Below are 11481 nucleotides of genomic sequence, written 5' to 3' on the forward strand. Positions count from 1 at the left end.
CACTTTTTCTTTTTATTCCTCTCTTTAAATCCCTATAAATATTTCGTTTTATTTTCATTTTCCTCTTATTAATAAAGAAAAAGAGAATTATATTTTCTTTTTCTTTTTATAAAATATAGTTATAAAATCTTTCCGAGTAATAAACAAATGTGAGAGAATAATTAGTGTTTCTATAATAAAATATAATGTTAAAAATATAAATATTAAAAATATACATATATTATATTACATATATTATAAATACATATATTATAAATACAGAGAGAAGAGAGAATGTTCCTTATATTTATTATAGGAATTGTAATATCCATTTTCACCAATATAAATTAATTTTAATCTCGATTCAATTCACTCTTTATTTTTTTCTAATACTTAAAAATTAAAAAAAGATGAAGAGTGAATTGAACCTAAATTAAAATTAGTAGAAATGGATGTAAGAAGAATAACAAAAGGAGGAACAATATTAACATAATTCGAATGTGAGGACAATTCACCGCCATAGCTCTCATGCGGATACCATCTTAATGCGCGCGTGCGCGCCCAATAATTGAGAATCGGCACGCGACTCAGCACCGAGTCAGCTGACCTGTCTTGTGATAGCTAGACCGGAGTCGCGAGACAGACGTACAGTTCTCGTTGCTGGCTGGACTTGTTGTGCTGGAAAACGTCACACCTCTCGCCGTGAGTATTTGCGGCCGAGTCAATTGACGTGGCCACCAACGTCTTGTCGCTCGTACGGATGATTTCCGAGTCAACGTTTCTCCGTCGGAGATCCGTGCACGAACGAGCGTGCTATAGTATATCGATCCGGTGGCACTTTGTATGCGCCATCGTCTTCCCCGATCGGGCGCGAATTCACGAAATTCCCAATCGATTTCCGATTGGGAAAAACGTGGCTCGCTGATCGTATGGCGACCGTTGACGATGATGCTTTACGCGATCGATTACGGTCGTCTTCGACGAGAGAATCTCACTTTCGTCTAGCAGACGGCTTACGATCTTCGCGGGGCTACGCCTACTTTTTGAATGGCCTGCTCACGTGAATCGCACAGCCAGCGTTTCTTTGATAAATCATCTTCTCGTCTCTACTGGACTACACATAATGATTGATAATCAGCCCTTGTTTTCTGTTGTTTATTTTAACTTATAGTGAACGATATATTTATCAAGTTCTGTCGTTCTCCTGTGATGCGAATGGAAAAAGAAAAAATTACAGGAAAACGCAGGAAGCGCAATTTAAAGAAAGTTATATTCGCTTGTTATATTTTGAGGATTTGTATCATGTTCTTACTTTTTATCTTAAGTTAAGTTTTTCTTATAATTGATGTATAGTTTTTATTTAAATAAATATTATTTAAAGTATATTTTAATATATTTACAACAAGTGTTTGTTAAAATTTAAAGCGCGGGGAAATAAAGTAAAATTGTATTATTGATGCACATTTATGTATAACTTGAACTAAGGTAATTAAGAATGTAACGAACGTTTTACGCGATAGCGATGCGTTTCTTTTTTTTTGCATTTTGTGACATTCAATTTAAAACTAGCGAGTAGTTAGATCATATTCGAAAAATCATTAGATAAAAATTGTGTTCTTATGCTAGATATCATGATAAGATATATTTTTAATAACTCTCGATAAAGTAAAAACTTTTTTATAAAAAAACAATTATGTTACTTGTTATTTAAATATTGGATTTTTTAAAGTAAAAAAATTTTATAATTAATGTTTAAAATGTAGATTGACACATTTTTTTTATCTTGTTTAAATTACATTTTTCTGCTATTTCTCTAAGTTCTATATTTTATGTTAAGATGTAAAAAATGCAACAAAAATAAATGTATTATAATTTTCTTAGCTTGATAATTTTCTGTCTTCTACAAAGTGAAATATTCAAACTTATTCAATGCATTTAATATTAGATACGATTTTTTTTTGCAGATAAATTAAGTGTTCAAGATGACGAATCAGAGTTTGCTGAAAATTGCACATGAAGAACGGGAGAGCAAGTTCGGATATGTCTATGCAGTATCTGGACCTGGTTAGTTCTTCTCACATGAATTTCACCTTACTTTATTCTGCACATTTTACTTGACATTTTCTTGTTGCAGTGGTTACCGCTGAAAAAATGGCTGGATCGGCTATGTACGAGCTGGTACGAGTTGGTTATTACGAGCTGGTAGGAGAGATTATCAGATTGGAAGGTGATATGGCTACGATACAGGTAAGAAGTGTTAACTGTGTACATTTGTTTCGTCATAGAAATAGTTTGACTAATCCCATAACATTTAGGTATACGAAGAGACAAGCGGTGTGACAGTTGGTGATCCCGTGCTTCGCACTGGAAAGCCATTATCTGTTGAATTGGGTCCTGGCATCCTTGGTAGCATTTTCGATGGTATTCAGCGTCCATTAAAAGACATCAATGAGCTCACAAGCTCGATTTATATCCCGAAAGGTATCAATGTACCGGCGCTTTCGCGTACTGCTACTTGGGAATTTAATCCGCATAATGTGAAGAATGGCAGCCATATCACAGGCGGTGACTTATACGGCGTCGTGCACGAAAATACTTTAGTAAAGCACTGGATGATTCTGCCTCCTAAATGTAAAGGCACAGTCACGTATGTTGCGCCCGTTGGCAACTATACTGTCGATGTAAGATTTCATTTATTACATAATTTCATTTTGTAATTTATATCATAAATGTATGTAATATCCTTATAGGATATCGTATTAGAGACTGAATTCGATGGCGAGAGGCAAAAATACACTATGCTTCAGGTATGAAACATCTCTGTGGCGAAATATAGAGAATTTTGTATGTTGTAAATTTACGTTTGTATGCATACAGGTATGGCCAGTCCGCCAGCCTCGCCCGGTTACTGAAAAATTGCCAGCTAATCATCCTCTACTCACTGGTCAACGAGTCTTAGACTCTCTCTTCCCGTAAGAACATTCTTCGGATAGTAAAACGTATCCAAAAATATTTGGAACATATGTTCAACATGCATGTTACAGTTGTGTTCAAGGCGGAACTACGGCTATTCCTGGTGCTTTTGGTTGCGGTAAAACTGTCATCTCACAGGCCTTATCCAAGTACTCTAACTCCGATGTAATCATTTATGTCGGTTGCGGAGAACGTGGTAATGAGATGTCCGAAGTATTGCGAGATTTCCCTGAATTGACAGTAGAGATCGAGGGTGTTACCGAATCCATCATGAAACGTACCGCTCTGGTCGCTAATACATCTAACATGCCAGTAGCTGCGCGTGAAGCGTCCATTTACACTGGTATATGTAATGCATTATCAAGAAAAATGCATCAATTTATTATAATATAAGTAATACAAATAGAATTATTCAAACTATGTTAATCAATAATTTTTTGTTTGTGGCGCAGGTATTACACTATCCGAATATTTCCGTGATATGGGTTATAATGTATCGATGATGGCAGATTCGACATCTCGTTGGGCCGAAGCTCTTCGAGAAATTTCGGGTCGTTTAGCTGAAATGCCTGCCGATTCCGGTTATCCTGCTTATCTTGGTGCTCGTTTAGCCAGCTTTTACGAACGCGCCGGAAGGTATATTATTGTATTGTAATATACAAAATAGTCGAATGGTTAATGTAATCAAGTATCTCCCTCGAAATTATAATATCACAGAGAACGTATAATATTAATTATATGTACAATCTTGAAAGAAATTTATATTAAAACAAATAGTATTTTGTTTATTAATCAATGCGACTAATATTAGACCTTAATTTTTATGCAGAGTGAAATGTTTGGGAAATCCAGACCGTGAAGGATCTGTTAGTATCGTCGGTGCCGTATCACCACCAGGTGGTGACTTTTCTGATCCTGTAACCAGCGCGACGCTCGGTATTGTGCAGGTATAAAAGACGTTTGCATAAAAAGTAAAAAGATGTTGATAAAATAATATTTTAAATAAATTATTTAATTTATAGGTGTTCTGGGGTTTGGATAAGAAACTTGCGCAACGCAAACACTTCCCGTCTATTAATTGGTTGATATCGTACAGTAAATATTTGCGAGCACTGGACGATTTCTACGACAAGAATTTCCCAGAGTTCGTCCCATTGAGAACGAAAGTGAAGGAGATTTTGCAAGAGGAAGAAGATTTGTCGGAAATTGTGCAATTGGTAGGCAAGGCTTCGCTTGCCGAAACAGATAAAATAACACTTGAAGTAGCGAAATTGTTGAAAGATGATTTTCTGCAACAAAATAGGTATGACATATTGTTTTGAAATAAGTTTTATGAATGTATTATTCATAAATGTTATGAATAGTTAAATATTACTTGAAAGAATTTTTTCATTCTTTTTTGAATCTTTTTTTAAATTTTTTCTAGCTATTCACCGTACGATCGTTTCTGTCCATTTTACAAAACTGTGGGAATGTTGCGAAATATGATCGCATTTTATGATATGGCAAGACATGCAGTGGAATCAACAGCTCAGTCAGACAACAAAATCACATGGAATGTCATTAGGGACAGTATGGGCAATATTCTTTATCAATTGAGTTCTATGAAGTTCAAGGTAGGTAACTAAACATGTGCAAAGGTTTGACTAATCCCTTCTTGTTTTAATTTTAATTTTAATGTACCTCTTTTTTTTTATTTAAAAAAAATTTTGAAACTTTTAGGATCCTGTTAAGGATGGCGAGGCGAAAATCAGGGCAGATTTTGATCAGCTGCACGAAGATATTCAACAGGCGTTCAGGAATTTAGAAGACTAAATTCCTAACTTGCCACTTGTTAAAAGCAATTTTAAGATATTGATTGTTCTTGTAACTTGGCTCTAACATTTAAGAATGTCCCGGTCCAATTAATAAATTGCAGACAATCTGCTAAAAATACGACTACATGCAGCATTATCGATTATGTCATATATTATTTATCGAATATACGTCAACTTTGAAAGGGTTTGAATTAATTGTAAATAGAGAAGCTATGATGAAATCTATTACCATATAAAGCAGCGAAATATTCGAGAGAATGTCGTGTACATGACGATTGTGACAATAAAGTGGGACATTCTTAAATGCATTTGAAGCATACATTTGAAGATACGCTCCGCTTCCTGAGGGTTAAATCGCTTGACTTAAGAGCAGAGCTAATTGTAATTAATCTGATATTATCAGAAAGTAATTTTATCCTTCGTGTAGAAATATACTTTCGTTTTTTGTTTTGTTAAAGACGCATATAATCGGGAAAATTAATAATTCCTATATGTTTTCTGTAAATGTATAATATAAACGAAAGTATAAAACAGCTGCCCGTTTCGACGCGCGCAAATTAGAATAATGATATGAGAATATACTCTTGATTATATATACCAGCTATATGGCATGTGGATAACACGACTGTTCTTATCTTGCAAAAAGATTGTGAAGTATTTGTAACATATAATGTACTATTTAAGCGCGAAAAACGATAATCGCAACTGTTATGCATAATTAAGCATACTATACCTTAATGTTACAAACATTAATGATTTAAAAGTTTAGAACAGAACACACACACACACACACACACACACACACACACACCGCGCGCATATATGATATGTTAGATAAATGATCAAGGTGCAGGGTCTTCGATATCGTGAAGATAAATATGAAAGGAAAAAGAACTTGTGAGTGTTCCATTGACTTCGATATCATTTCCATTGTATGATATGTAAAAAAATACAATAAAATTATGCACAAGAGGATCATGATTTGCTGGATATATGGATATGATCATGCCAAATAAGTTTTCGTAGACCACTTTTAATAAATCTTGTTTTAATCATCATTGTATAACAATAACCTCGCGATATGTACATTAACGGTATATTACATTTCGATATCTAACGTTTGGTGAATTAAAATTTTGAAGTCTTTCCATGGAATATCATCTTGTATTGACAAAAATATGTTATTGCCACATGTACGTTGCTCTATATTTTATGTATGTACACATACATGTGTAAATATACATATATGTCCATATGTATAATTAATCACAATTACAATTTAAATCCTAAACTCATCCTATCAGATATTCTATTCTATAATTATGAAAACAGTATTAAAAATAAAAAATAGTTAACGACCTCTGTGTTTTGTTTGTCATCTGTAGACTCTTTATGTGAATCAACGCAAATTTCTTTTTTAAAAATAATTTTGACTGCACCGGTTAAACTTTTCCAAAAAAAAGAATAGAATGTCATGTCAATGTTTGATACTCACAGCCATGATGTTTCAACATATGCCAGTACATTGACATATCACGTCTATGTATATACTTAGGTCGGTATTCATAATCGATTCTTATATTTAACTGCTTGAGTTGATAAAAAAAAAATAGTTTTTTAAACATTGTTTTTTTTAAATATATTTTTCATGTTTGGAACACATTTTAAATAATAATTTAAAATCATGTTTAAAACATGTTTTTTTACCAATCTTGAAAATGTCATGGACAATCAGAAAGCCACATCTTATCAAGATATTACTTAAAACAAAAGGATTATAAATACCGATCTTAGAAAAGTTAATTGTAACAATCATAACTACACAATTATAAATATTTTTTTTTCTATTTCATCCGATTTATTAAATAATACGTATAGAAATATATATTTCAAAAAATTAAAAAAATTTTCAATATATATATATGTATATATGATATAATATAATCAATATAAAATCATATATATATATATATATGCATATACATATTTTACTTACACATCATTAACATGAATAGTTAATCCTTTGACAAAAAATTTTTTTTATAAGTTTATGTATACATTTAATTTTGTTCGTGCAGTTTGTAATCCCACAGTAATTATAGAATAAAATTATTCTTCTAGATTTTCTAGAATTTCTGACTGTATCATAATTATAAATTTTTACTTATTTTTCAATTGTCACTTAAAAAATAGGTTTAATAATAAAAAAAAACTTTTCGCTACGATGAAAGAAACTTTTGTAAAATATAAAATGTTTTACTTACTAAGCAAAAGGTATTTGAAATTAATTTAAATTAATCCATCCATGAATATTTTCAGAATATTGATATCGTTTAATATAAATGTGTAGTTATGACTATATTACTAAAAATATCAAATTTGATTTTGAAAAAAATCAAGATATCTTAAAACTTGATAAGACTGGTGCAATCATCAGAGAACAAAACAGAATTAGACTCCCTTGTAAAACAAGACACAACTCATAAATTCTAATATTTACAGAAAGAGCTACTGACTCACGAATTAGAGGAAGCTTAAGGACTCAAATGTATAACGTCGGTACTATCGGTCGGGGACGAGGATGATATTTGTGATCTGAGTTGGAGATTCTCGCGTTTCAATTGGGTAACTACTTGTTTCAGTGATATGATTTCTTGCCGTAGTTTGTCGTTATCTCGCAGACATTGGCTCAGACTTTGATTAGCCGCACGCAATTCTCCTATGTACTCGCAAGCTCTTGCTAAAATACCTCCTTTACTCTGTTACAGAAACATCGTTAATACAATATCATTTTAAACAATTATACGACAAAAATTTCAATCTGCTATACCTGAGTTTCATAGTTGGTTTTCCCTTCTCCGCTGCCGCTGCCGCTACTGCCAGTGGTATTAGTTGTAGTATTACAGTCAGGAATGATCTTACCCAACTTTGTAATCCAATTATTTATTTTATCTCTACGCCGACGCTCGACCTCATTATGCGTTGCTCTTCGCCTATCGTCTCTCTAAAAGAAAACAAAAAAAAAGAAATAACTTTTATTTTTACACTAAAAAAAATAAAGTAATGATATATCAGTTACATAAAGAATAAGGATATAACTATGATTAAACCTTTTTCAAGCCAGCAGTGCAATTCCTCGGAGTTTCTATCTGCAACGTAGCCGTTCTTGGCACCAAGGATCTTGATGTCTGAGCTGTAGTAAAGACATCATTGGCATTCCCGATAACGTAAAACTGACCATTCAAAGGCGACGTTAAAACCTGCACAGTGTTATTCGGTTGGGAGGCAGGTATCTCTATTTCATTGGCCGACTGTATTGCTGCTGTACCGTTCACTTGGACAACTCGATATGCTAAAGTTTCTGGATAACGCATTTCATCATCTCCAACAGGTTCTAAGAGGAACAGAATACGTAACTGTAAAAATTGATGTTTGACAGCACAATATCATCAAACAAGTCAACATGTTTAATCGAAATAGGCTAGTACAAGCTTTTCTTTTAAACACATTTGATACAAATGTTGTATCTTTGACTGCTTCTTTTTTAGGAAACACAGTTAATATAAATGTCCTATCTTTCTTGGCATTCCATGACTAACAAAGATAGAATGATACCTGACAATTATATCTTTTAAAAGGAAAACTGTCTCTGTTATTCATCAAATAATGATAAAACAATATTTTATGTCTACTATGGCTGGTATTCATAGTCAATTCTTATATTTAAGACTATTTTAAATACAATCATAAACCAATCAAAGAGCTGTATTAGCATCTTAAGACATTACTTAAGATAATTTTAAAACAAGAATCAACTATGAATATCGGCCTTTGTAATAAGTACTGGTTATAGTTTACGAATAGAAGACGAAGATCTTACGAAAATATGGCTCTCACCTTCGCAGTCCACAATCTCTGCTTCCTCTATCACGATCCCCGTCGTGCCACCACCATCATTCTTCACGGTGCTGCAAAATCAAAATAACACTTTCAGACGCGATATTATCTTATCTAAACGTGGTTACACGCTACGTGTATTACTTCGACGATTGTGTATGTCGATCCTACGGCGTAAGTGCGCACTGTGCACTAAGTGATGATGACCTTGAGGAGACCTCGGACGAGACGGAAAGGAATGTGTTTGCGATACCGTGCGATCGATATTTAGTGTAAACGCTACCTGACATCCTGTTGTTCGAGTTGTTGCTCCAAAATGTCCATTCCTCAGCACCGAAAAAAAAACGTTTGAATTTGTCGAAATTCACGTGAGCTGGTCACGGGACACGGCAACGAGGTCATGTGGTGCATTAAGATGGCGTCGAGCGCCGCATGCACCATCTAGTGACGCACCACGACATGCCAACGAGGAGACGAGTAATGTCCCAAATTACGTAATGACATCATCGATAACTCCAGTATACAATTATAATATTTATATTTGTAATGTTTGCGTATATTGTTTACGTTAAATTTATATAAATTATCTTTTTCATAATATTACAAGTAATGTAAAATTACTTACAATAAAGAAATAATTAATAATTATAAGTTTTATAATTGCTGATTGATATACATCTTTATTATAATTGATAAAAATCAATTCAGAAAATTAAGCTTTAGTGCAGTCTAAAAGATATAGAGGTCTCAATGATCCTCAATGATAGATTTTTTTTTACATAAATGTAGATTAATTTTAATTTTGATTTAATTTACTTTTTATCTTTTTATATAGTGTTCTAAGAACAAGATAAAAGATAAATTAAATCAAGATTAAAATTAATCAATACTGATAGAAATGGACATATAAAACCAAGTTATAAAATTATAGAAGTGAGACATTAGAGGTGGCGAAGTTCGTAATTCGGCTTTTCTTCCACCGCGCCGTGGGCAGCACCGTCATTCCCTCACCACCGCTATTGACATCCCAAGCATCTTGAGGAATCCGATATCCAATTTTTCTCCGCAGTGGCGCAGTCTCCGCGAGGGTCTACTACCCTGCGCCGCGTGTATTTCATTATGTTTTTGCCCGCCGGAATTTTACGCGGAAACTTTAGGCGTGAATAACCGATAAGTCACGCGATTACGTTTTGTGCTCCTCAGTGTAATCGGAGATCGCGCAATAATCCATTCCCGCTGAAACCGCGAGATCTCGTCACCCGTCAAGATGACTAGGTGAGCGCGCGAACTTTTAGAGGTTATATCCAATACGACATTACGAATTTCCCCGCTTCATCGACTTTTCTCAAAAATATGCAAGAAACGTTGTATCTCCCGTTTTCAAAATTTGGAATTAAAAGCCATTCTCACTTTTAATATCATTGTGTATTCAATTTTCAGGTCGAAGATAGAACTGGGCGACGTGACACCGCATAACATAAAGCAGCTAAAATTGCTCAATCAAGTTGTATTCCCAGTCTCATACAATGAAAAGTTTTACAAGGATGTACTGGAAGCCGGAGAACTCGCTAAACTAGCATATTACAATGACATTGTGGTAGATAGACTTTTAGTGTTTTTCGTTTAGCATCGCGATTCTTAAATTTTACTTTATGATTGTTATGATCCAAAGAACTACACTATTTAAAATAATAAAAATCAGTTAACTTAGATAGAGATTAATTGTGAAGAAAACCTATACTTTATTATATTATTTAACATTGCTGTTCTGTTTAAATTTATTATACAATCATCGTTTAGATCAACATGTAAAAAATAAATAAAACATTTTAAATCAAATAAACTTGAATAGAACAACAGGATTAAAGTACTTTTCACAGACTAAGAAAGTTAAAAGATTATTGTATTATACTAAATTTGATTTGAATATAAATTAAGTTTTAATTTGTGACATGATTCTCAGGTTGGAGCAGTTTGTTGCCGTGTAGATACTTCAGAAAATTCTAGGCGTTTATATATAATGACATTGGGTTGTCTCTATCCTTATAGAAGATTAGGAATTGGCACTGTTATGGTTCAGCATGTTTTAAATTATGTTAACAAGGATGGTAATTTCGATTCTATCTTCCTGTAAGTATGACTTGCATTTTATTGTGATGTACTATCTCGAAAGTTTTTAAATTAACATAATCATCCAACATTCGCAGACATGTTCAAATAAGTAACGAGGGCGCGATTGACTTTTATAAGAAATTCGGATTCGAGATTGTCGAGACTAAAGAGCATTATTATAAGAGAATAGAACCAGCGGATGCACATGTGCTGCAGAAAACGCTGCGTCCACGAACAAATCAAACGAATCATCAAACAGTCAACTAATAAGTAGCATTGTTCATTAATTTATCTTTTTCATAATTTAGAATCTACATACGTTTCCATGTTCTATCAATAAAAACATTTTATATTATATCTGCATGGTGTGAGTCAAATTAATCTTTCCTTTATGTTATATATTGCTGCATGTGCAAAAAAATATATACTTGGATTAAGATATGAAATTATGACAAAAAATTAACAGATAAAAATATGCAAACAATTTTTGTTTGTAAAGTAAAATGTACGACTGCAATTTCTGTATACATTGTTTTTATTATCCATCAAATCAATTTCTTTCTATTCAGATATATTTAAAAATTTGTACGACATTCAAGTCATGTTTTCTTAGAAAATTGTAGCATTAAAACGATTACATGCACATTGAAAAATATATCCATAAGAAATGAATACGTGATTGAACATTGAATATATATATATA

The 11481-nt window shown here is 33.0% G+C and overlaps 3 protein-coding genes across 4 annotated transcripts; 2 read left to right on the forward strand and 1 right to left on the reverse strand.

Annotated features, from left to right (window-relative positions):
• Positions 1–596: 596 nt before the first annotated feature.
• Positions 597–5537, forward strand: LOC108689831 (V-type proton ATPase catalytic subunit A). The gene is made up of 12 exons (XM_018196773.1): positions 597–681; positions 1944–2043; positions 2114–2226; positions 2295–2660; positions 2730–2786; positions 2857–2951; positions 3024–3295; positions 3405–3588; positions 3782–3899; positions 3975–4255; positions 4379–4568; positions 4675–5537. The coding sequence occupies exons 2-12, from the start codon at positions 1962–1964 to the stop codon at positions 4765–4767; spliced, it is 1851 nt and encodes a 616-aa protein (XP_018052262.1). The 5' UTR covers positions 597–681; positions 1944–1961; the 3' UTR covers positions 4768–5537.
• Positions 5538–7121: 1584 nt separating this feature from the next.
• Positions 7122–9084, reverse strand: LOC108689832 (upstream stimulatory factor 2-like). 2 transcript variants are annotated; one of them, XM_018196774.1, is made up of 5 exons: positions 8950–9084; positions 8667–8737; positions 7880–8163; positions 7600–7773; positions 7122–7528 (listed from the first exon to the last, which is right to left on the reverse strand). In XM_018196774.1, the coding sequence occupies exons 1-5, from the start codon at positions 8988–8990 to the stop codon at positions 7304–7306; spliced, it is 795 nt and encodes a 264-aa protein (XP_018052263.1). In that variant the 5' UTR covers positions 8991–9084; the 3' UTR covers positions 7122–7303. The 2 variants fall into 2 exon arrangements, with proteins under 2 accessions (XP_018052263.1, XP_018052264.1); XM_018196775.1 differs by lacking the exon at positions 8950–9084 and adding an exon at positions 8811–8941.
• A 634-nt stretch (positions 9085–9718) lies between these two features.
• On the forward strand, positions 9719–11133 carry LOC108689834 (probable N-acetyltransferase san). Its single transcript, XM_018196776.1, has 4 exons — positions 9719–9941; positions 10107–10263; positions 10630–10796; positions 10874–11133. Exons 1-4 carry the CDS (start codon positions 9934–9936, stop codon positions 11043–11045), a joined length of 504 nt encoding a protein of 167 aa, XP_018052265.1. The 5' UTR covers positions 9719–9933; the 3' UTR covers positions 11046–11133.
• Positions 11134–11481: the final 348 nt, after the last annotated feature.

The sequence above is a fragment of the Atta colombica genome, unplaced genomic scaffold (assembly GCF_001594045.1).
Source record: "Atta colombica isolate Treedump-2 unplaced genomic scaffold, Acol1.0 scaffold277, whole genome shotgun sequence".
Taxonomy (NCBI): domain Eukaryota; kingdom Metazoa; phylum Arthropoda; class Insecta; order Hymenoptera; family Formicidae; genus Atta; species Atta colombica.

Bases quoted from the DNA above. Each gene is read 5' to 3' on its own strand.
- LOC108689831 (XM_018196773.1), top strand. From the start codon at position 1,962: ATGACGAATCAGAGTTTGCTGAAAATTGCACATGAAGAACGGGAGAGC. The intron at 2,044-2,113 runs GTTAGTTCTTCT...TTCTTGTTGCAG, and splicing joins CTATGCAGTATCTGGACCTG to TGGTTACCGCTGAAAAAATG. The intron at 4,569-4,674 runs GTAGGTAACTAA...TGAAACTTTTAG, and splicing joins TGAGTTCTATGAAGTTCAAG to GATCCTGTTAAGGATGGCGA.
- LOC108689832 (XM_018196774.1), bottom strand. From the start codon at position 8,990: ATGGACATTTTGGAGCAACAACTCGAACAACAGGATGTCAG. The intron at 8,164-8,666 runs GTGAGAGCCATA...TGTTCCTCTTAG, and splicing joins AGAGATTGTGGACTGCGAAG to AACCTGTTGGAGATGATGAA. The intron at 7,774-7,879 runs GTTTAATCATAG...GTTTTCTTTTAG, and splicing joins GCACTGCTGGCTTGAAAAAG to AGAGACGATAGGCGAAGAGC.
- LOC108689834 (XM_018196776.1), top strand. The intron at 10,264-10,629 runs GTAGATAGACTT...CATGATTCTCAG, and splicing joins CATATTACAATGACATTGTG to GTTGGAGCAGTTTGTTGCCG. The intron at 10,797-10,873 runs GTAAGTATGACT...CAACATTCGCAG, and splicing joins AATTTCGATTCTATCTTCCT to ACATGTTCAAATAAGTAACG.